The 27072-nt window shown below is 37.3% G+C and overlaps 1 protein-coding gene across 1 annotated transcript; it reads right to left on the bottom strand.

Annotated features, from left to right (window-relative positions):
- Window positions 1-800: 800 nt before the first annotated feature.
- Window positions 801-3174, bottom strand: LOC149774419 (uncharacterized). Its single transcript, XM_089945179.1, has one exon. It carries the CDS (start codon window positions 2482-2484, stop codon window positions 943-945), a length of 1542 nt encoding a protein of 513 aa, XP_089801305.1. The 5' UTR covers window positions 2485-3174; the 3' UTR covers window positions 801-942.
- Between the last annotated feature and the right edge of the window lie 23898 nt (window positions 3175-27072).

Raw genomic sequence — 27072 nt, 5'->3', positions numbered from 1 at the left:
TTCAATAACTTAGGTAAAGGCTCTGATATTGATGTAGGCAGCAATTAGTTTTAAAAAATTATAAAATTCAGATGACTTAATGATGTAGACGAAATGGCAGCTACGGTTGTTCACGTGGCTTCAATGACTTGACAGTGAACGAGTTCTCTCAAAATTTTAAAGCACATAAAAAAATTCTTCCGTGAAAGATAATTACACAGCTATAATGATCGGACTTTACTCTTAAAATTTTCCATACATAATAGATGTGTACCAAAAATGTAAAATGGTTAAAATTGCTGTTAAACATAATATACATTACATTGCTTAACATTTAACAGGCAGGCCTATGCGTATGGAGTTGAATAGGTAAAAGGTCTTTTATTTATATCACACTGCACTGGGTAACTTTGCTACAGAGTATTGAAGGCCTCAGAAGCCATATACTCTATGAGGCAAAGAGTTAGATGGTTTCTTCCCATATGTATCCATATGTGCTGTTTTAGACTTCCACATACACTAAACATTTTATTGCATTCTTCACAGTTAAATGGTTTCTTCCCAGCATGCATTCTCATGTCCTCTTTTAACTTCCACATACACTAAACATTTCATTACAAACTTTACACTTAAATGGTTTTTCTCCAGTATGTATCCTCATGTAATGTTTTATACTTCCACGTACACTAACATTTGATTACAGACTTCAAACTAAAATGGTTTCTCCCCAGTATGTGTCCTCATGTGTCTCATTAATCTTCGATGTATACTAAAAATGTTATCACACACTTCACACTTAGATGGCTTATCTCCATTATGTGTCCTCATGTGGCTCTTTAGATTTGCAGATATCTTAAAATTTTTACCACACACCTGACACTTAAATGGTTTCTCTCCAGTATGTATCATCATGTGCGTCTGTAAACTTCCTCGTACAGTAAACATTTTACCACACACTTGACACTACGATGGTTTTTCTCCAGTATGGATCCTCATGTGCAGTTTCAAACTGCCACTCTGACTAAACATTTTACCACAGAGTTCACACTTAAATGGTTTTTCTCCAGTATGCATCCTCATGTGCAGTTTTAAATTTCCACTCTGACTAAACATTTTACCACATATTTCACACTTAAATGGTTTTTCTCCAGTATGCATCCTCATGTGGAATTTTAAACTTCCACTCTGACTAAACATTTTACCACACAGTTCACACTTAAATGGTTTTTCTCCAGTATGCATCCTCATGTGCAGTTTTAAATATCCACTCTGACTAAACATTTTGTCACATACTTCGCACTTAATTGGTTTTTCTCCAGTATGTGTCCTCATGTGCCTCTCTAGACTTCCAGGTATACTAAACATTTTACCACATACTTCACACTTACATGGTTTCTCTCCAGTATGTATCAGTGTGTGCGTATGTAGATGTGCTGGTACACTAAATTTTTTACCACATAGTTCACACTTATATGGTTTATCTCCAGTATGCATCATCATGTGCACTTTCAAACCTCCACTCTGAGCAAACATTTTATCACATACTTCACACTTAAATGGTTTTTCTCCAGTATGTGTCCTAATGTGCCTCTCTAGACCACCAGGCATACTGAACATTTTACCACATACTTCACACTTATATGGTTTCTCTCCAGTATGCATCCTCATGTGCTGTTTTAAATTTCCACTCCGACTAAACAGTTTATAACATACTTCACACTTATATGGCTTTTCTCCAGTGTGCATCCTCATGTGAAGTTTTAAAATTCCATTGAGACTAAACATAGCATTGCACACTTCACACTTAAATGGTTTTTCTCCAGTATGTGTTCTCATGTGACTCTCTAGACATATAGGTACACTGTACATTTTACCACACACTTCACACTTATATGGTTTTTCTCCAGTATGTATCATTTTGTGCTTCTGTAGACTTGCTGGTACACTAAACATTTTACCACATACTTCACACTTATATGGTTTTTCTCCAGTATGTATCCTCAAGTGCCGTTTTAAATTATCACTGTGACTAAACATTTTATCACATACTCCACACTTATATGGTTTCTCTCCTGTATGTATCAATGTGTGCTTCTGTAGACATGCTGATACACTAAACATTTTACCACATACTTCACACTTATATGGTTTTTCTCCAGTATGCATCATCATGTGCAGTTTTAAATTTCGACTGCGTCTGATCATTTTATCACATACTTCACACTTAATTGGCTTTTCTCCAGCGTGTTTCCTCATGTGCCTCTCTAGACGTTCAGGTATACTAAACATTTTACCACATACTTCACACTTATATGGTTTCTCACCAGCATGTATCCTCATGTGCTGTTTTAAACTTCCGCTCTGACTAAACATTTTATCACATACTTCACACTTATATGGCTTTTCTCCAGTATGCATCCTCATGTGCACTTTTAAGTGTCCACTCCGTCTAAACATTTTATCACACATTCCACACTTAAATGGTTTCTCTCCAGTATGCTGCATTATGTCGCTCTGTACACTTCCAAGTAGATTAAATCACAGGAGTGTGACGTTTTATCAATAAAGTACGGCGAAATCTATGACATGAAATCACCTTATCGGTAATATAAATGAACATCCGTGATAGGAACCAAAATATCTCTGCTCAGAACCACTTAACATGTGTGCTGGGAACCAATCGCCGGCTCATGGTCATTCCGTACCCCAAATCGTTTCATACCCAGTGGAAATCGGTCGTTTCGTACCCAAGGTGCTAGTCGTTTTGTACCCGAGGTGCTGGTCGTTTCGTACCCAAGATGGCGGTAGTTTCGTACCCATTAATTTACAAGGTCAAATATACAGTACTGTCATATTTACCGCTCCCTCTCTAGGCCTAAAATCTGTATCATACCTTAAAAATTGCATCAGCAAAGCATATCCGGGCAAAAAATTAACCAAACACAAATAATTACAGTAATTGTATTGTATTCGCTGTATAAAAGTATATATGTGATAAAAGAAATTCACATTGACATTATAAAGGAAAAGAAAATGTTGCCCATGTTTAATTAACGTAATAAGTCCATCCTTTTTTCTTAAAGAATGCAAAAATCTGCAGAAAATTTTGGCTGCACACATCGGTGCAAATGTTTCTCCTATCAAAACAACTAGAAATTCTGCGATCTTTTTTAAACGGAGCTGAATGCAGATAAAACAGTGTTGCTTAAGTTCCTCTTCTCCATGGTTCAATACTGGTGTTAATTGCAATTTTGATCGCGTGATTTTAAAGGTGTTGAAGATGCTACACTATACGGACCACCAAGCCGATTTTAGGTACACTGCCGGTGTAGTGTTAAATTTTGACCTTGTGCAAAGTTTTGGACACTTTCACCAGTCACAAGAAACTAACAAGTTAGGCATAACTGAAATTCTCTCTGTTTTCAACTGAGTATAAATATTAATATTTTTTCATAGCAAGTTAAAATTTGTTTGGAATAATCTGTTGTTTTTTTGTTTTTTTTTGTAATCCTCCTAAATATAATGCACATAATATATAATCTCGCACACAGAGAGAGAGAGAGAGAGAGAGAGAGAGAGAGATGAAGGGGTAGTTTTCAAGATTGAATATTGTAACCTTTCCGGACCTTTGAAAGAAATTATTCAGGTATTAGATGAACTATTACAATTTCGGTACAAATCTTTATATCGTTGGCACGAGTAATGTATTAAACAGTGAAACGTTTTTCTCTTTTCTCGCCTTCTTCACTGTCGTCGTCATTATTAACGATGGTAAGTCTCTAGTAAACAATATTGCATTCACAAGTGTTGCTTCTTTCTCATCGTCATACGTGATAAATTTATTACTCATAGTCCTTTTTTATCCTTCACCACCACGTTTTTCACCTCATCATCATCAATGGTATAAATATCAGGTAAAGTACCATTTGTACCTCTAACGTCATTATTACCATAAATGCTAAATATAAGTAATTTTTTCATTCGTCATCTGCCTTTGCTCTCTCTCTATCATCATCTGTGAATCATGCAATAATCATTTTGTTCTCTCTCGCATCGTCATTAATTATAATGTAATGTATTACGTATTGATTTTATCCGTCACAACTATTTCTCTCTCTCTGTCTCTCTCTCTCTCACACACACACACACACACACACACACACACCATCATCATCAATGGTTAAATCAGTGGTAGAAAGTATCAGTTATTCTCCTTTCCTACTGTTTCTTTTTCTTTCAATCATTATCATCACCATCATAATAAATAGTACATCTCTCATACAAATATCATATTTTCTTCTCCACTATTATTTTCTGTTATGAAAAAATATCAGTACAAACAACAGATGATCTTACCAGGTGGCAACCTCTAGAAAATAGATCAAACACATTTTTTTTTCATATACCGCTTCCAGCATCCGTCTTTAATATTTGAAGTGTGATGACGTCATCGCCCGTTGTTTATACTATCCGAACTTGAACTACATATTTCTATTCTGGAAATTTATATAAAATTGTAAAATGATACAATCTGAAATAAAGAGAAAGCTAAACATTTGATCCTGTGAAATTACTTTCATCATATTATTCAGCCCATGGTAGAATGGACTACTTCAGTCTGGTGGATTCTAATAGAAAGGGTTTATGACCCTAATCTTGAAAATAAAGGTTAATTCGCCGGATTGGATTCATGACATGGTCGTCTGAGAGTTATGCGTTGGTACTTCACTGTCTTTTGAATGTAAATATGTAGTTTTGACAATCTTCTGGCGATTCTGAAGGGATTAAAGACGCGTGAGAAAAGTCGAATCGAGCGGAGGTTAGTGGTCACCGTTGCACTCCTTGTGTTCATTTATATTACCGATAAGGTGATTTCATGTTGTCATAGATTTCGTAGTACTTTATTGATAAAACGTCAGACTCCTGTGATTAAATACATTTTCCCCACTAAAAGCACAGGGACTCGTATCGTTGCTTACAATTGACCTGTCATACATGTATTATATAATAACTACAAGGGAGGACACTTGCCTCCTTGCTCGCGCGACCTATTTAGGAATAAACGCTAATATTGCAAGCTACGCTTAAAAAAATTGGTACCGATATTTAGCTCAGGCATTCGACTGTGTATCCCCATCAAAAGTTTGACTTAATATCAATCCTTTAAGGCATGTCAAATCATTTTCCCACACTACCGATCGACTTTGCCCTGATCGCGCCCGCTTAATATGCAGACGTGGAAGGTACTGGTTTAGGTTCGCTCATTTTTTCGATTTGAGCGAACGCGAACACCTTTTTTTGTGTGTAAGGCGATACGTCACGTCGCTGCCTCTTACCTTTTTCTTCTCTCTCACTGAAACTGTGCGATCGTTTCATCTCGATTGCTGATTCAGAAATGATTTAACCAAGTTTGTTCTCTCTGTATATATAGCCCTCTCTACCTCTTGTTGTGACAATGACTTGATATATTTCACAAGGGCAAATGAAAGCCAAACAGATAGGAACTCCTGGCTGCCATATGCGAACGACAATGGTACGTCTTAAACACCTCATACATCTTGACGACCGTTCAATGCAAACCCTACCACGAAAGAAAAAAGTTGCAAGAAAAAACCCACCGACAGTTCGTGTCATCAAGAGAACTAAAGACGGAACTGTGCCGTTCAGACAGGTACGTACTCCAGAAAACCACGCTGGTTGGCAACGATGTCTGCTTCTCTCAGTCACTTCTACTATTACTTTGACTACGATGTCTACCAACCCTGATTTAACACTCGTGTTTCCTCATTTGATATATTTATAAAAAAATACTAAATCCATTTTTAACAGAACCACCCATAGCCCATTTCATGCAGACTTCGGTGAACTTCGTAATTAGCTCGGAATTTTGATCACGTGGCGGTGGTCAGCTGACCATAATAGGCACTCGATAGGTGGTGGGCAAAATATGGCGGACGCTTCAGCATCATCAACTTCTGTAACTACTTCAACAACGTTTATCGAGTTGAAAAATGCAAATTCAACAGCGATGTTGCAGCAGATATTGACGAAATTTAATATTGGAACCATCCTGTCTTATTTTCTGGAAACCAGGGCGGAGTTCAAACCCATACGAGAGAGTAGCTTTGAGCTGTTTACATCTGGACATGTACATGTAAGTAAGGAAACGGCGTCGAAGTAAACAAATTTAATCCTGACAGGGAAAGAGCAAGTTGTTCAAACTATTTCTGTGCATCCGAAATCACTATAATAAAATGCGTTTCATATGAGTTTATCAGATTTGTTTTTGAGAGTCTGCGGATCATTTACATATAAATTTCAATCATTTAATTAATTTTATTTCTGAAAAATTTCTAAACAACAATGGAGGCCATTTTGTTATGTACATGTGCCTTCCAGCGTTTGATCGGCTAGAAGATAAAGTAGCTCGGGAGGTTATTCGGATAGTTACGGAGCAACTCGGTTAAATTCGGTATGAAATGGGCTATCTTAGACAGCAGTGACGACGTCTCCTACTGCTCATATCACTGTTGTTGCACCTACAAAGGTGATCTTTCCTAAGACCAAATTACAAGATAGAGCACGTAAGTTGTGAAGTTGACTGGATGTATCGATACAAGAACTGTCAAACCCCCTATGTTCTACCTCTTTTGACAATGACTTGTGATACTTCACATTATATAAACCGGAAATGTTTACAAACCTTTCAAAATTTATGTGATTTTAGTTTTTGACTCTTGCACAGACTCCCCACTTTACAAGTGTCACGAGAAAAATATCTATCTAATTTTAGCCATTTTCCAAAACACGGACACACCTGCAACGTGACCAGAATCTGTACTTCTTTACTTTTGGATATCATACAGACCCATCCCATCAAATAGAGCTGATTATAAACTTTAGGAATATCCCTTCATTTATTTAGAAATATCAAAGCTTGTTTGTTTATTTTTTCTGTTCCACCCTTTATTAGTGTTTAGGTATGTTCCCTAAAGGCACAAATAATTTTGAAAGAAGAATTTTGAATTGAGATTTCTTTGTGTTTATACATTTTTTCCCCCCAAGTTATTGGTGCATGGCAGATTACATCTGCATACATTCACAAAGTGAGAGGCATTTCTACACATGTCATTGCCTTTGTTAAATTCGGTTTTGTTGGTTAGTCCTTGTTAATCTTTAATTCTATTTTTTTATGAATTTCTTTTTATAAAAGATTTAGTTTATTTTTATAGTGGATTTAATGCCTTCTGTTGTTGTTTCGGTATTTATGTTGCTTAGTATATTGCTGCGAAAGAAATAAAATATAGGAAAGTGCTTAAGTTTGTTCATTTTTTTTTCCTTCAAGCTCTACAAACAGTACTACGTTTTCTTGAAAGGGATTGAAACTTTAAGTTACGCGGACGTGAAGGAAAACATATCTTTCTTAGTACAGTTTGCTGATTTTGTGTTCGTTCTAATAATGATTGATTTATATCTTTGTGTTTTAGAGAGCATATTTCTTCTTATGTAAATACATGTATCAGTGGAAGGCAACTTGGCTCATCATCCTTGAAAGTTCACTGAAATTTAGCGTCTTTACTTCATACAAACCCAAATTCACTAGTTTGAAGAAGAAGAAAAAAAATGTCACATATTACTGTAACATTTCTGTAAATATCGATGTGAATGAGTGTGCATGTCAAATCGTTTGAGTGAGATCAAAAAATTATCAGTTTCAAAACGCGAACCAATAATGTAGCCGTTCAATATTTGATGTGGCAAGAAGAAATGGTATAATACGCAATAGAGGGATTGTAAGTTCACACTCCAGTCTCTCTGCACTGCAATGGTAACAACGCAATAGCGTTGGCATTATTTTGCAACACTACCTTAGAACAAAATAATGCATCACTCATCATAAACGATTTCATTGGCTATACTTATTTTCTTACCGCGTTCGCTTCGAATTGACTTCAGTAGCTCTTCGCACAGTGACAAGATCAGATACGTTTTTTTTTCTGCGCCTGGCCTCTACACTACTTGCCATGAATTTAGAACCAAACAATGTGTTACACATTGTAAGTGACTTCATTGGGTAACCGATATTTTCCACCGCCTTAGCTTCAAACTGGTTTCAGTAGTTATTCGCACACACAAACAATCACACCATGGGCGACTCATGGGAATTATGTTAGTCGTATTAAGAAATACATCACGGCTTGTTTGGATGGGCACTTTCTGATCACATGCATCTTGAGTTCACTCTTGTGATATTTTTTAATGGTGTATTGTTTTATGGATATGCTTATCTAAGTGGAATGAGTGTTTCTTTGAAACTTTCATAAGGAAAATATACCATAAAAACAAACGTACATGTCGTGATATTGTAAGTAGGAATAACATTCTCTCTCTCTCTCTCTCTCTCTCTCTCTCCGTTAATGCAGTTTTGATTGAAATCCTAATGAAATATATTCCCGTTTGAAGATACGTCTCCAAAACTGTGATCAGTAGTCACCATAACTACACTAACTGTTCCGTGTGTCATATCATTTGTTTTCAAACGTTTACACTCTAAAAAATTGTGGAACGATTATTTCTTCCATCAGTAAATCTTTGGATGAAGTAAAAGCTTGAGCTTGTACAATTCAGGTATCTTAACTTTATCTTTTTTGGCACTGCAATACGTCACGGAAATTTGTTTTATAACATTAGAGCTAACGGTTTTCAGAAAGGAAACAAACACAAGGCTTTTTCAAGAATGACGCGAGTGACATTGCACTGTATAACTCTGCCTATAGTTAACTCTGAATTCTAAAACCAAAACACACGTTCGGGAAAAATGTAAGAATGTTCTCTCGTTTTATACTATCGATAGAACAATGCACGTTTTGGTGCTGCTTTTTCCGGCCCTTAGATTTGTGAAAACTTTGCAACATTTTTGGAAGTGTGTACTGCGAAATACATGACATCTCTTAAATCTGGATATACAGCAAAATGTTAAGCAGTCAGTCGACAATAAATATTACACTACCTTTTTGTTTATGAAATAGATGAATGAATGAAAACGATGAACATTTCTCACATATAATACACGGTTTTCTTAATTACCTTTGTCCTATGATACCGCCAAAAATAAGAGACCCCAAAAATGGTGTCCTGCGTTTGTTTTAATTATCATTATTTAATGATCAAGTGGAAAGTCTTGCCTCCCACGTACTTGTACCATCCTGTTTTACCTCACCATTGCCAAGGAAAACTGACGTTTCCCCTTGTGCCATACTTGTGCCGAAACGTGCAAACAAGACCGACCTTGTCAGCACACTCAGGAAGAACTCGCCTTGACGGGAACGTGGGTTAGCGTGGAATTGTTTAAAGTTCTGGACCTGGGATAACAACTGTTAGAAGTGTACAAAATTTACCACTTTCCCAAGACAGAACAGTACCTCAAGGACGACGAGACTCAGAAAGGTATGAAAATGTGATTTCTAATATATTGTTGTTCTTGTTAATATTCCGCAAATTGACGTTAATATATATTTTGCCGCTCATGAACTGTATACAGTAACCTACGGTAACAAATAATGACATATTGCTGCACCACTATGGAACTTAATATATTTGCTATTTTATTTCTGCGTCTATTTAATCGATTTCTTTTAAGTGTTCGAGCTGAATGCAAGTATGAAGATTGCTGTTTGTTGCAGACTTGAATACGTATGAACGATAGTGCTTGTTACAGACTTTCTCAAATATTTAAACAGTGATTTTTAATGTAAATAATTCGGCTCGAATATATATATATATATATATATATATATATATATATATATATATATATATATATATACAGATAGATACACATAAGAAGATAACAGCGAAAAAAAATACAATCTGTTATTTACTGTTTTAAGATTCTTTATTTTGTGTTATTTTGTGATATCTTCGATATTATCAGAACGGTTAAAGGAATGGTACAAGGAAAGAGCAAGAAAAGGTTTCCTTGCGATTACTTAAGATAAATCGGGGTGTCTTTTATGTGAGGTATATCTTTTTGATTGCTTATATATTGTCAATTTTCTATTTTGCATTCTTTTCCTTATAACACTATCATTAGTATGACTATTTTAGTCTCCTTGCAACTTCTTTGAGCTGTCAGTAGAACCTTTCCTCTGTTTAACATTACAAATTAACTACATAAAATTCAAATTCCTTATAAAATGTATCAATTGTTGCCATTTATAATAAACCCATGGCTTCATATGCTATCAAATGTGGAATGGAAAGGTAAACGTGATTAGAATAATATTTAACATTTTGTGGAGCGCAAATGTATTTTTTTTGTTGTTTTGGTAATATTAACAATTATAAATGTAAAACTTAACTAATAACGGTACCGTTTCTTGATTTAAAATAATTTTTTTAATTAAATTAATTTGAATGTTAATTGCAGTTTATCATAAGCTTTATTATCGGATTAATGAATGTACGTTAGAGATTGCAAAATGGCGAGTGTTTAGTGTATAAATTAACGTTATATCTTTCCGTCTTACAACTGAGTTTCTGATAAGATTGACCAAATCTCACTCGATATTATTAATTGACTATTGCATAACGGTATGCACGTATCTTTTGTAATGACAGTGTCTATATTGATGGTAATTTCATTCTTTATTGCTGTTAGCATGAAAGAAATAAATAATTATTACAAAAATATATATTTGTTTATATTTTAATGAAACAGTTGGTGTTCATTTGTAATGACGTACTTGCAAAACATTTGTTAAAGATTTTCTCATACTTTTATAAGAAAAGAATGTCATGGAATTTGTCTTAAAATTATCCTGTTAGACTTGATATATTTTTTAAATTAACACAGAAATTACATATATAGAAAACAGGTATTCATATATGAAGGAAATGTAATAAATTGTATACTTACCTATCTTAAAATGTCGGACTGTAAGATATATAAAACATGTGTTGAGAATTGTCAATGGAATGTAATAAAAATAAACATTCAAATTTATACCCATTTCATTTTGTGACCGTAATAGGTGTCATAAGACATTTAATCTTGGTAAAATGTACGTAGCATCACTTATACGAACCGATACCGTTGAGTCACCTATTTTTTCGACCCGTCATTTTCTACATGGTAAATCTGACTTTGAAACTTATAATGCTTTCAACTCACAAATTTCCATTCAGTTTACAGATGAACAAATCGAAAACTTGATTGTCGGCTCCGATGACAAAATTGCGAACGTAAACATTTGAAGTGTTGCATGTTCTATTAAAATATGAAAAGAGACAATCGACTGATGCATCAGAACCGGCGAGCACTTCTTAGAGAACCTAATTAAGTTACGGCTGTGTTTTTATTTACAATTTGGGTAAGCATTTGTGGCTTTGTAAACATCTATTAAATCGATAGCCTGTTGTGAACTCAAAATTGCTAAGCTGACACTCGGCTCAAGGAAGAGAAGAAATAACGGGATTCCTTGCATGATTTTGACTCCAATGACAATGATTGTAAATGATAAGGAATTCGATGATACTGTGTAATACTATTACTACTAATACTACTAATATGGATTACTACAGCGATTAGTCTTTAGAAGTTCTATGTGCTTTACAAATTAGAGGGGCCCTGTGTGGCTAAGTGGTCTAAATCGCTCACCGTTATGGATCATTGCGATCACACCTCTGTCTGCGTGGGTGCGATTTTCGGGTTCGGTCAATGTGGGTATGTGAGAAAGCTTGCCAGTAGCCTCTCGTGGGGTAGTTGTTTTTTTTCCAGGGATTTTCTCGGGTTCTTCATCCATAATTTAGACTGGCCATTATATTTATCTTTTGCTGAAAAATGGCCACACAAGACACTCTTCTTTTGCCAGTACAAGACATCACGGAGACACTGACCACGACAGAATGTCTTCGTTTCCGAATACAAGACATCAAGAAGACTACATGCCAGACAAGACAAATCATCCTGCGTCAATGTAAGATATTATGAGAACATCCTGCAACACAGGGCACACATTCCTCTGCCAATACGTCATGATGATGCCGGCCGCATAACACACGTGTTCCGTTCGCAATACAAGATACCACAACGATGCCCGACATTAAACACATAGTCCCTTGCTAATGCATGATATCACGAAGACGCCCTGCCACGTAAGACGCATCTTAATTTGCCAATACAAGACATCAAGAAATGACGGCCACATAATAACCTGTTCCTTTGTGAACGCAAGACATCAGGAAGACGACCTGCCTGACAAGACACGTCTTCCTCTGTCAATGCAAGACACCACGAAGACGCAAGACACATAACACGTCTTCCTTTGTCCATATGAGACACCACAAAAAGCGCTACATAAGTGAAATCGCCCTTTGCCAGTGCAAGACTTTACGACGACACACTGCCACACAAGAAAGTCTTGCTTGGCCAATACAAGACATCACGAAGATGACCTGCCACACACGACAGATCTTCCTTTGCCAATAGAAGACATCATGAATATGCCGGCCACATAACACATGTCTTCTTTCGTCAAGATATCACGAAGAAGCCATGCTAGAGAAGACACGTTTTCCCTTGCCAATATAATATAACATAAAGACACCCTGCCACGTAACACACGTCTTCCTTTTCCAATATAAGACATCATGAAGAACCCCTGCCACATAGGACATTTATTACTTTGCCAATACAAGACATCATTAAGATGCATGGCCACACAAGACTCAACTTCCTTTGCCAATACAAGACATCAAGAAGATGACCTGCCATGTATGGCACATGTTCCTTTGTCAATGCGAGACATCACGAAGACATCCTGCCATACATGACACATTTTCATTTGCCAATACAAGACATTACTAAGACGCTCAGCCACACAATACATTTCTTCCTCTGCCAATGCTTTAGTAAACTGCACTGGCTTTTGTTCTGACACAAATGTATTTCTTGACACTGGCCCAATCCGGAAATATCATCCGAATATATAGACCTATCTTTGCCACAAATAGTAATCGGTAGATTATTTTCGACAAAAAAAAAACGTTGTGAAAACGTTTTCTTCATTTGTATCTGGGACACCATTTCCAGCCCTCCCCCACAACGCTTTAGCTTTCGAATACATCTATGATTATCTCGAGAAAGCTTTTAGCTTTTGTGTTTTGAAGTTTTAGTGTGTCTTTCGAAATCTCTTCGCCCACTTCAAGCTATCTTAACGTTGTATCTATAACATATGCAAAATGCAAACGTATCGGAAAGTCTAGATTTTGTGATGCTAGGAAATTCTTCGGTGTACTTGTCCTTAAAGTTCTGTTCATACTTTCTTTATAATCATTCTGGTTACTGGTCCAGGAGATGGCAGTTTGAATTAAATCCAGTAGTTAATTGCCAATAGACAACTACTTAGCTCAAACAAAGTGACTGACTGAAAAAACAAAAACAGTATGGATTCAGCGCAAGTTTTAAATACGACCAGTGAAAAAGCAACAGTTAATTAATAGTCGCCCAATATACTCACAGGCTTTTCAATTGCTCCATGGCTATGATGTTTTCCTAATCGACAAACACATTACAAAGACATCTGCTTTATGAAATATTTTCTTCTCATTTGTAACTTTTGTTTTTAAAATTGTTAGACTTATCAGATTCGTGTGTGATAATGATTAACCTTTGTGTTTCTCTTAAATGGTATTTTTTTTTCAGTCTGTATCCTCATGTGCAATTTTAAATTGCCACTACGGCTAAAGGATTGATCACACACTTCACACTTAAATGATTTTTCTCCCGAATACATCGTCATGTGCAATTTTAAAGCCCACTATTGTTAAAGATTTTATCACAAACTTCACACTTAATTGGCTTTTCTCCTGTATGCGTCCTCATCTTTACTATTAAAGTTCCACTATGAGTAAATATTGTACCACACACTTTACACTTTAATTGCTTTTCCCCAGTAGGCAGCATTCTGCGTTTTTGTAGTTTTTCACGTACATTAAATATATTTTTCATTTACACAAGTCCCTATGTGTTCCTTCAGCATTTTACTGTAACTTAACACGTCATTTGTCTGTTTCGACACAGGCACTTGAATCACAGGGAAACCAATGATAACACAAAAGTTAAGTAACTGTCGCAGACTACACTTTGACCCCTCGATGAATTCGTTCTAAATTGTACATCCTATCCGCTCATTGAGTCAACCATATCTTACACTGCCGTAAAGAAGACATTACATGCATTTCCTATATGTAACCTTTAAGTACATTACTTAGTTTGAATGGTAAATTGTACGCAAAGTTTGCCCATTGTTTCTTGCCTTGTACACTAAACAAATTATCAACTTATACACTTCCGGTGTACTTCGGAGTGATTTTGCGATGATGGGTAAGATGCATATAAACAACGAATACCTAGAAATAAGAACAATTAAGTTAAAATTAGAATTTAGTTCAGTTTTGTTCAGGATAATTTGGATAATATAAGTTCCTATATTTTTGTTCAGGTAATATGTTCATTGATTTTATTGTACGTTTATCATATAGGTCAGGACACTTAAGCATTTGCATAAAAGGATTAGCACGGTATAAATCATAAGACAAGTTACGTAGTAGTAGCTGACTAGTATATTAAATTTAAAAGTCCCACCCCATCCATCTCTTTCGAATGGTATCAATTTTGTACCTTTTGTAGATAAAAGGATGGGATAATATAATGGAAGTTATTGGAAGCAAATATTAAGTTGTCAAATAGATTCAAAAATATTTCCTGCTCCGATTTATGGACCATAAAAGAAACAATTAGACTAACTCAATTGCATTATTTTGAAAAAAATATTAATAGAAAAGAGAACAAAACATTCTGGCTCCCAAAAAGTATCAGGTACCCACCCACAATCCTTTAATATAATATGGAGTAACGTAGTTATTTAAACTTCCACGCATCCGTATACTGATATGAGCATTCGAAACATGTTTTATGCAAACACTGCCAACAATATTAAACGTGTATGCATCCAATATAACCACGGGGACTTGGTTGTGGGGTTACCTAATGATAACACACTCCGAATTAATTAAATTAATTGGGAGTGTTATTATTGTTATTATTGGTTTCCAAATGAATCGAGTACTTGTGAATGTTACAGTTTATCATGATACAAAAGACATGATTATAATACAGGTTATTACAGCAAATTTATTTGACAAGAATCATTAGTTTAACTTTATTACTAATGGACTTGTGCAGGAGAAATCTCTCAGGGTACGGAGATGTTACCAAAACGGCTGCTTGCATCTCCTATCCGAACAGTTACTATCACTATATAAAAATGTGGTATGTCAAAGCCCTGTAATAATACCAAAAATGATGTTGAATTAGGCCCAAAGACAAATGTTCATCAAGAGGGCTCTTTGGAGGATTAATCTTGGATGAGATGTCCATGTAAGAATGCATACAAGTTGTTCATTATAATTCTGGTAGCTTATTGGTTAGTCTATTTGATTCTGGTCCAAAGATAAAGATGATGCATGCAGACAGTATGGGTCAAGTAGAAAGTAAAATGGTCAATCATGTGTTGCAATACAGCGTTCATGGTACAACAGGTTTTAGATGGCCATTTGCCAATTATCCGATTACTAAGGCATGATCAAGTGATCTTTTTATTACAACATGGGCATGGGTTGATACCCTTTATGGATATGGTTTTAAGCCATTATATTTCTGCATGGATGGTTCAAACAATGAAAATCACATGGACACACAGATGGTTGCCAAACACTACAGAAACACAATGAAACTAATTATATTCATGATGGACCCATGCCATTTGCTCAAAGAAGATCAGGAGCAGTATTGTAAGTAATGGTTTTCAAGACTTTCATAGAGCCTTCTCACTCTAGATGGCTTCTTTATCATCTGAAAGATGTGGATAGATACCTATAAGTAGAACCACATTACACATCCTTTCCCAGTTTATCAGAAGATTACTGATGAGCGGATATTTCCAAATGATGCTCATAAGATGAGAAACAAAATTGTTTTCGAAACTCTAAGCCAGGCCATGTTGAATTTAATTACTATGTACCAAGAAAATTTGCCTGAGCCAGCACAAAAGGAACTAACCTTACCCCCACTCACCAACGATACGAACTCAAAGCTTGGGTTAAAAAGTTGATGTCTATTCCTACTTTGATAGAAGTGAAAAAGAGAGTGGAAACCAGAAGCGAACAAAGAAAGCAAGAAAAAAAATCGATCCCTTTGCAACCACCAATACCCTCAACTCCTATTCCCTTGGAACGTCATACACGCCAAGCAGTTTCTAAACAACCTCGTGAAAGCAAGAGTAACATCAGTGAACAGTGGGTGAGTTATTGAAGAGAGTCGTGATGGATAATCTTTTCGCCACCATTTACAATCTAACCGATGTCTCTCACTTGGCCACCTACAGTCGCGGCTAAAACTATTTGTATTGTGTCATCTTCGTCATTTCAAAGTTTGCCTGGGTTGTGCCTTTGACTCCCAAAACGAGTTTCGAGTTAGCAAAAGCCTTGTAACTGGTGTTGAATCAAAGCGGTCGTGACGCTTCTGATGGCAAACAGACAAAGGCACGGCATTAATGAACCAAGCTTTCCCGAATAAAAAAGAAAATAGACATCCATGTTTGCACCACCGAGAATCCCGAAACCAAAGCCAGCATCGTAGAACGTTTTAAACGCACGCTAAAAGAACGTGGAGAGATTTAACGCATCAACACACACTCAATTACACTGAAGTTTTACAGCAAGTGGCCAAACCTTACAACCAATCTTACCATCAGAGCATCAGACGCGAACCCCAAAGAAGTGACTCCCGACAACGAAGTGATCGTGTTTAAGCAACTGCTTGGTACGTCCCCTGCTGCTGTCTCCTAGTTACGCGTATTGTTAAGGACGGGATATTGGAAAACCGAACGTACCTTTGACAAAGGATATTTACCAAAGTGGACCACCGAATTGTTTTATGTAATTGGACGAGAGCATGACAGTCGTCAATCCGTCTATAAATTGGAAGACATGAATGGCGAAGTGTTAAAACTACCTTTCCTCTTGCCCTAGTTAAAACGATTGACCAAAAGAGAAAACGACGTGTACGACATCTATAACATCTTGGTTGAAGAAGCCGTTAAGGAGGTAAACACCGAGTAAAAGAAGTGAAAGTGCATTGGAACGGATATCCTCTTAGTTTTGAATCTGGATCTACGCTTCGTAAGTCATTGACTATAAAAAGAAGTGACCACCATGTCGTTCAACACAGCAAACAGCGACCGTTCCTTCTCAGAATTCCTCTATTAAAGATCTACAAAAGCTACTCCTGTGAGTGTGATATAGAGAACGTGTGCCAAAAACGCAAGTGTCCTTTTTCCGCCAAATCTTTGTGGTGTATTTTGTCATCACTGTCGCCACTGCCAATTTGAGTTTGCCACATGGAGGAAAACAATTGTAGACCATTTTACTCAGCAGTTTCATCGGCGACCTTCTAACCAATCCTTCCTTGAAATAGTCCAGTCACAATGGGAGCTATGCGGTCAAAGTCATGCACCCCCAAGACAGCAGCAGAAGTAACAGCCCTCATTGGGAAACTCCTTTGTCTTCGAGTGACTCCTTAGCAAGAGGAACTCTCGAATTACGATAACGATTTTCGCTTAACTCTACCCTGTGACAGTTCTATGGATGTGTTTCCCCAAACCATTTGGGTTGCTTCACGGCCAAAGTAATGCAGGACAGGCAATTGGATCACGAAGCGTATTGTAGAGTGACTTTGGTAGACATCATTCACCCAACGCATGCCCATAATGTCAGTAGAAATCAAATGATGTTTTTCCGTCCAAATCATGAACAATCAAGTGCAACAGCATTTAAATGAAAACGACTTTGATTTTTAAGATTCCAATTGACAATCACCAGCCAGTCTTTCACGGTACATCAATAACATGAAAATTCCTGGATGATATTATTTTTTCTATCAACATCTGGTAGAAATGAGAGTATTTAAGACGCTCAGTTTAGCAAAGCCCTGGGCAAAACGAAACGGCGTGACCTGAGCCAGTACCCAAAAATACGTCGCCGCCTCCTAATAACATTTTCTGATGCCAAAACGTTGTCTATCACTTTTACTCCTAGTTTGTTTGATATTTTGGGTGGATACCTAAAAAAGGCACCTGATTCCAAAGATGTCAACAGCAACGACCCATGTTGCATGTATTTTCGTTTCCCTGTAGCATTAAACGAAGGACTGAATTTGATGATTGTGTATTCTGATGTGGTGAAACATAACGTGGTGGGAAACACAGCAACGCCGTCAGTGAGTCATTCCTTTAAAAGTGGATTATGCCGTGGCTGCATGCGTTGAGGGTAGAAACATGTATCACGTTCACCGTGAATTTGTCCTTCCTCACCTTTTGCTGTCAGTAAGTCTTATTTCGACAGTATCAACATTGGTATAAAAGGATATCTGGGAAAAAACTATTAAATTCTCCCAAAAAAGTCACGGTGAAACTCCATTTTTAAAAACGATTCGCTAACGACTTGTAAGTCATATATCCTGTGTACTGAGGAATTGCTCAACAACGAGGATATTGTTTAGGACATATGCTGAAATCTGCGTTTCGTTCGGTGGCTTGAAGCCAAAGGATTGCACGCCTTGAAAGACGACGCTTTCACGCTAGGAAACTAATTTTACCACATATCCTTATCGACAAATAAAATCCTATGAAGGCGCCTTGAGAGCAAGCAAAAATGTTGCTTGAAACTGAAAAAGCAAATTTGGGTCGCCGAAAGAGCCCTATAAATGTGCTACAGGCTGCTGGGCAAGGCATTTCTTCTTCGTTCACGGTATAGCACGAACAACGTAGAAAGAGACGTAGACTCCCTTCCAGAGCTCATAAACACATTGCGAGAAAAATTGCGAGAAAAATTAAGAAAGGAAGAATAACCAAAGAATTAGACGTTTTTGATTATTAAAGTGAAACGACTGTTGCATCAAGATTCTTGCGAATGTTCCAAGTCAGAACTGGATATGTTTGCCATGCAACCCACCATGATGACGATGCAAGAATCCCAATGGGTATAATTTTATCCCAGCTCCTATTTGAATGACTCAGAAACCATCAAATTTGAAATCAAAAGACAGACAGAAGATTAAATCGATTTGAATAGCAGTTACTTGTACCTGAAAGTCAAAGTTCTCAAAACAGGCGAGAATCCCGCTTCAGCAGAGTAGCTCCAGTCAACAATTTCATGCATTCGTTTTTCATCGAAATGGATTTGTACTTGGAAAACAAACTGTCCAGCAACAGCACGGACACTTACCCTTACCGAACATACTTAGCAAATATTTTGAAGTACGGAAAAGAAGCCACGTACACACATCTGAATGTTTGTGTGGTACTGAGACCTGACACTTTGGACAAGTTCAAAGAAATTATGATTGATGGGGATGAACAAAGTGTTGAGATTTAACGACCGTCGAAAGAAAATCGTACAAGGGCGCAATTTAGAACTGATTGATCGTTTGCGTTGAGACATGTGTTTGCAAGACAAGTATTTGCTGCACGGAGTGGATGCCCGCCTGAGACTCAATCGAAGAAGTGCCGCTTTCCGTTTGATGGTCAATGCGAGAGAGTAGAAAACCATCATTCAAGAAGTGGAAAAGTTACCTACGGTGGCAAAAGACATCGGTCATATATTGAGCATAACGACCGCCAAATACCCGGTACGACGAGTGGAAGTGGAAACTTTAACCATTACCAAGGGACTCTGATCTATGACCGAAGATTACCTTTTCCAAGGACAATTACCCAAACGTTTGATCATCGGCATAGTCAGCAATGCAGCCCTCAACCCAGTTCACAATGAAAATCCTTTCAAGTTTCATCACTACGATCGAAGTCAGTCGATTTTGCAAGACCATATGTACCAGACCCTTCGAACGTATCTTTGAGGAGAAAAATTGCTTGAAATGGTATGTGTCCCTGTAAGAGGTTACCTGACATTTAGGCGCCAACACCAGCCACAGTATTTCTTTCGATAATTATGCAGGAGGCTATGCTGTGTACTTTTGATTTCACTCCTGAGCAAGGTAGTGACGAAAGACATTTCTATCCTATAAACCCCAGCCATCTTCATGTGGGACTTCCGTTTGCCAAACTTCTTGAGCCCACGGTGAACGTCATCTTGTATGCAGAATTGGACAATCAATGTAAATCAAGAGCTTCAGAGAACTGATTATAGACTATTGAAAACTATGAAAGCATCTTATCTCTCTTTGGACTGTTGAACCTCTTTGGAGATGGGGCACATAGATGTCTTTGAACCAGAACAAACATAAAAAGCTGAAGATATTGAGGTCATCGTGATGTCGAGATTTCCGTAATAAGAACATTTAGTCTCTTGTTTTGCTAAGCATCTGGCTGACAAAACTACATCGTTGGCCCACAAACTTTTTTGTGGATGCCATATCGATCATCCCAAATTCATCACAATAAATGCATGATGATGAGCGAAGAAGAAACATCGGAAGAGTATCTGGATGACGCATGGGGTCCCAAGCAGTGTTGCATCAGTGGAATAAAAACTTGCGTGACTATTCATCCCTTCCACTGAGTTCTCGGGAGATCGAACGCATCGAATCTCTCTTTGCACAGATTACGAAGACAATGAGTAGCGCCATTTACTCTACAGATATTTTCAAAGATAAAGTCAGGATTGAATTGATGACTTACCATTACCTGTGAAATAAAATAAAAAATGGATATCTGAGAACTTCATTGCCTTTTGACAAACACTTCGCGCACAGCTTCTTCGAAAGCTGGGGCCCCGAGTGGCCGAGTGGTCTAATGTGCTCACCGTTACGGATTATTGCCATCTCACCTCAAAAGCTGACATTCCTCATCACAAACCTAAAGACCTTCAAGTGTATGTCATCGACACGGACGACAATCATATACCAGGAAGCCAAACATGCGTCGTCTACTTTCCCAACGATCACAGTGTGGAATATTTTGATTGTTTTGGATTACCGCCTTTGGAAGATATCATCGTTTTCATGAGAAGAAATGCAAAGACGACTCGATTCACTGATATGAAATTACAAGCCACATATTCCATGGTGTGTGGGTAATAGTGTGTGTATTTCCTTCACCATCGCAGTCCCTTAGAGCATTTATTGACTTGTTTTGTTAGTATCTACCCTAGAAACAATGATAAAGTAGAAAGATGGTTTTGTTGCCATTATAGTTATGACTTGTCTATAGTCAGGAAACGTAGATTGCATAGATTGCCAAAAGATAGTAAATCAGTGGAAATCAAGCGTGAATACACAACGTTTTCAACTTTATAAATATTTTTCTGCTTGAAAACAATGTTCATTTGTTGATTTTTTATTAAAGTTTCTTGTTGTGAATAAAATTGTTGCATTTTTGAAAATTGTGTATATTTTTTTAAGTGCACTCTGTATGAATATGTGCACTTCACCTCTCTCGATCCAACTGTCTCATGTTTTATCTAGAATTGAAACGGATGGAATGTTTTCCATCGCGTTAGAGCTTGAGGAATATAAAGCGATGCGGTGGCCAGTGTGTTCATCTTTCGCTGCCTCTTCAACAAATAAACATGCCTTTAAAATTAGCTTGAGTGAGGCTCGTGTGCATTTGCATCGTTTCAGGCAGAATCTGAATCTGAAGCTAGAAGAAATAGAGAATGTCAGGATGTTAAAAATGGCGCAAGACCTCATAGAAGATATCTTCCATGAAGAAGTGAAACAAGAAGAGGAAAAATGGACCGATATAGACAGCAGAAAGAGCAGCAGCAACAACAGCAGGAGCAGGAGCAAGAGAGAGGGAGCATTTGTGTATTGTCAAGTGGACGCCAAGGAGTTCTCCTTATCCTTCCAGAAACACAGACCGTCATTTCGTGGAAAAACTTGCGGCGATACGTTGCAATCCTTGCAGACGTTAAGAGATTGCCAAAACCTAAAAATCTAAACAGCCCCTTTCAGAGATATCCAGATCTCTAGAAAAGAGACGAATCAGTTGTCATACCTTGTGAAGGGGCAAATTTCTGGCGATCTAACTAGAATACATTAGTTGAGACCAGAGAACCATTAATTAGATTTATGGAGACAGGCGCGTATCATATCGCCATACTACCGTGTACGGTAATGTCTTTTAGATGGAGAATTTTATTCTTAATTAAGCATTTGTTCATACAGCAGCCAGACGAACTATTAGGGGCACGGTAAACTTCATTTTCATGGTAACGTTGTCACAAATGAGAAATCGCAGAAACTCTGTTACTCAAACTACCAGGTCAAGCTGACCCCGACTTTGGCGCCTCTGAAAAAAAGGCGGCAGAGATATTTGATTTCTTATTGGTTACGTTAAATAAGGGGCTTGTTTCCCACACAAAATTTTCTAGGTTTTAAAATTGCCACATCGGAAATTTTAATCAGTCTAAGCTTTTCTGGAAAAGAAATCCGAGTAGGCTTCGGTGATTTGCGAGAAATTCCTCGTAAAAGAACTGTTGTCCAAAGGGGACTGTTGTCGAAAGAAACCGACGAAATAATTTGGCGATCAGAGGGAGGAACGTTGAAAACAAAGGTAGTGTGACAATTCCATGTAATTTGTTGATGCCATATATACTGCTTTGCTCAATTTATTTACTTGTATTTGCATGAATATTTTTTCTACATTCGTATAATAATTTGCTTGATGAAGTATAACTGTGTTGAGTTATGCATCGGCAGTCGTACATTAATCTTCTTTAGATAAGTTTGACGAATTGTTTGAATTTGTCGCCTTGTTTGTATAAGAACTGGGTTCTAAGAATTTAATGCATTACATTAATTAATATGATTACGAGAATCCGTGTGAATTCACCGAATTTAGAAGATTGCACGTATGATTAAGAGTAAGTGTGTATTGACTGACATGATATAGTAATGGATATAATGTATCCCATTTATTCGCTGTGTAAATTGAGGCTGGCTCAGAACCCTATGCCTCGCGTATGGTGTGTTAATGTGTACGGGTGGCACTTCTTGAGTCCTGGCAACAACTGCTTCTTTGATGTACTCATCAAACACACTGATGCCTTTCATCAACGGGTTCTCCAATTTCACCAACGTCGTTTTTAACTTCATCGATAGCATGTTGCAAACCCTTAATTGTCTTTGCAGATGCTTTTGTTGATTTTTTATATCCTTGGTGCGCTTAGCTATTTTACGAACTGGACACATTCTTCTTCTGTTCCCGTTGATATTACAATTAGGATTAATAGGATTACATAACAGAAATTCATAATTTGTAAACTATTTTAAATTCTTTCATTTTCGATGTATTTTAAATTTATTAAATAAGTTTACATTTTGTACACCATGAATGATTGATTGGGTTGTATATCATCTTGTTAATTATGTATAAGTTCCTAGACGTAACATTTGCGTCTTTGAAAGCAGAGCTATCTACTGAAGCGTCAGCTTTTTCAAAAACCCGCGTAGATGATATAAGGGACTTTCATCTTTGGTTGAACTGCAGTGAATATGATAATGTTTTACCAGGTGCTGACATTTATTGTTCCCGGCTGTTTTCCACTAACCACACCACACTAAAAGTCAAGGTTGGTAAGCAGTTGTTGAGTGTTGATTACATGCCTGTATATTTCTTACGTGATGACTGATGAGTTGATTAAGTAACCGAACATAATTCTTTATCCATACGTAGTGCAATACCGATATTCTGATTTTTTCCCCCCATTTCATTCACTAACAACAACTCAATCTGGATTCGTTCACATTGTCCATGTGAGGATAGTTCGAGTGGATAATATCATTCGTCCCATGTGAATACATTAACAGCGATAGTTAAATGTTTCTAATTTGTTCACTGTGGTTTTAGTAACCTGGACGGAAAATTCAAATTCACCAAAACCGAGTTTACCGAGGTGTTGGTATTTTCTAGGCAGGTCTTTATTGTCACTAACTAAATATAACACTGATAAAATTGCCATTTGAAAGTATAGTTTATCCGAATTTGTTGTTTGTCAATAACACTGGCAGAACCCACTTTGGTGTTGTTATGTAACTGGATGCACAAAACGGTTTGATATAGTGAAATATGTATCTCAACTAATAGACATCTTTCGAGAGTCCATTCAGATCCTGTATTGATGTATTTCTCCAACGTTTTGATGATCTTTCTATTCCTTTATCAATTTTTGATGGCGCTGGTGTCATTGCAATTCAAGATTGTGCAGGCACTGCAGTAAATCATTGTCTCTTTAGCGTCATTGCCAATAACTCCAAAGTGGCCTTAGTTTTGTAACACGGCTATGATTCCTGTAATTATATTTGTTAACAGTTATTGAGCGTCTTTACCTGGTTTGTAATTCGGTGGGATATTTACAACGGAATCTTCTAACTCATCACTACATGTTTAAATTTTGCTGTACTCAGCCGCTTCAGCATCAATGACAGATGCAAGATGCTTTTGTTCATACTTAATACTAAGGCGGTGTTTTCATCTTCAATATATTTACAGTTTTGTTCAAGCGCCCCCAATATCTCAGGTATGTCAGCTTTTCATGCATCCACTGGTATATGTGTATTATAAGCATGTGGAAATTGTTTCAACTGTTGTCCCATCGTTTTATTAGTAATCGTTGCTGTTGCAGCAACCGGTAGGGGAGCAGGTTGATTTAAGGCAAGTATAGGTCAAAATAATTCAAGTATATCAGCTTTTTGCATAATGCTTGTGGTTTCATTCCATGTTATTGTGAGATTTCTTTTAGCTGAAGCAAGGTAAGCATGCAACATAAACGGAAAACGTCTCTTAATTAAGAAGTTCGTCAATAACTGGTTTTAATTTTTGTATTTTACCAGAATCAGAAATTGAAATCCTGCCTATTATCTTATATAGTTCTGTATATGTCTGTTTATTCACTGGAACATTGCAATTACAGAAGTTTGTGCAGTCACAAGTGCCTGTTGTGTTTTACATACCTGATAATATTCACAAACAGATCCACATTTCAGGCAAAGATGAGGCAAGGGTGATCATGAGATTGGACTTCAATTGCCAGAATTGATATTTTCCAAGACATACGCCTTTACATTTGTTGCACCACAATGCCTTTGTTAAAGGAGGAAGAACCCGGGAAAACCCCAGAAAGAACCACCAACCCATGAGAAGCTACTGAAAAGCTTTCTCACATACCCACATTGGCTGAATCCGAGACTCAAACCCACGCAGACAGAGGTGAGATGGCAGTGATCCATAACAGAGAGCCCTTTAGACCACTCGGCCACCCAGGGCCCCCACTTAATGAAGTGTCATAATAATAGTCTTGGATTTCCAAGTGGATAACATCGACTATATTTTACGGAAATCATGCAATAAAATATATATTTAAATATGTTATTTCAGGACAATTATTGCAAACATATCTGTGATATGTCTCCATCATGTCTTTTGAGTACTGCACCTAGAAGTCTGTAACATTTTTAGAACATCTAAATTCATTATTGGATATTTTTTCTGGGTTCTCAATAGATGCGTATGTTTGGGTATTGACGCATGGAATTGAACTACGATTCAATTTGACACGTGGAAATTTCCAACCTGTGCATTTTGTGTCACCCATACATTTGGGCCAGAGCATAAATCTTAATTACCCTTGATTGGCCTCTGGCTTAGTTTCCTACTTGGGATGTGCTGCCCATAACAAATTTACTGTAGGTGACTGACATCTGCTCAACAAACTTTGATTTCCAATAATATCACGCCGATGGACTATATGTATAAACTGGATGTATAAACTGGGTGGAGCTAACAGGTCATTGATGCCATGCTAAGGTGCAACTGAATTAAGTTGGATTGTTTTGAGATTATGTTTCAAGTTTCTGATAGAGGAAGAGTTCTAGGTTACTGCATTTGTATGGGAAAATATGAACGAGGTTTTCTTTTTCGGATCAATAACACATAACCTTAGGAGTACAGTATTCATCTGAGAAAAGAAGTTTAAATTTTCCCATAAAAATGAAGTAACCTTGTTATTATATACTTATTTTCTTGTTCAACCTAAGGCTTAATTCTGAAGAAAAAAAACTCTACACAAAACAAATGACTCTGATTTTCATTTTCAGTCATAAGATTTTTGGATTAAGGGTCAACTAGCAGCGGGGGGGGGGCGAATCGGACATTTTGTCCAATCGTTATTTTGCTTAATTATTACTTTCTGCACTCAACGATCTAGTGTCGTCAGCGCCTGGTAAAAAAAAAACGACGACGTCGTTGGGGGATCGTCCAATCGTCATTTGGTTTAATTAACACCTTCTGCGCGCCGATCCCCAGCGTCGTCAGCGTCCGGTAAGCACATCGACGACCGCGTCGATGTCATCGCCCCCCCTGCTGCTATGATCTTACAAACAGAGTGATCACTAACTCCTCCTCTTGCAGATCAATTAGGTTATTTGACTGATCGGTAAGTCTGAAATTAATTCTCGTTAAAAACCGATCATGGCATCGCATATAGACCGGATTAATTGGACTCTCAATGATCAAAAATCCCGGAGGGGCTGTTGGTGAAAACGAATAAAGGATATACCCCTGTTGAGCTTGATTTGATTGCTTGGTATCCACCTGATAACTCCCTTCGATAACATCACACACTAGATTGATCGCTATCACTGATGCGATATTTACGTTGTATGGAGCAATATGCCTACCACCATCTCCGTTATCGTGTCTGAGGATAGTTGATGGGGGGGCGTCCGCGGGTGGATTCTTAGGCCATCCTAGTATGGTTCTTATTGAACTGTTATAGATATCAACCATATACCCCGGTGTGCTTATTTCAATTGTCGACGATAACGTCGGTTCATGAACCGTAATAGCGATTTTTGATTCTTTTCCTGTGATCGATTTTATCCTGCGTTGAAATTCTTTATTGATTTGCTCTATTTGGTATGACCCAGTTGGTATTGTAACCTCCTCCCAGTCTGGGGTCCCATCGGGTTTATTTGTCCGTGCAAAAACCAGCGAGTTATTAGGTTGTTGTCCG

This window comes from Sinohyriopsis cumingii, unplaced genomic scaffold, assembly GCF_028554795.1.
Source record: "Sinohyriopsis cumingii isolate HCF-2022 unplaced genomic scaffold, ASM2855479v2 utg000229l, whole genome shotgun sequence".
NCBI classification, from domain to species: domain Eukaryota; kingdom Metazoa; phylum Mollusca; class Bivalvia; order Unionida; family Unionidae; genus Sinohyriopsis; species Sinohyriopsis cumingii.
Note: the sequence above shows the minus strand (reverse complement) of the source record. Positions and strands in the feature narration are given on the sequence as shown.

Coding starts and splice junctions, on each gene's coding strand:
- LOC149774419 (XM_089945179.1), bottom strand. CDS start 2,484: ATGCAGCATACTGGAGAGAAACCATTTAAGTGTGGAATGTGTGATAAA.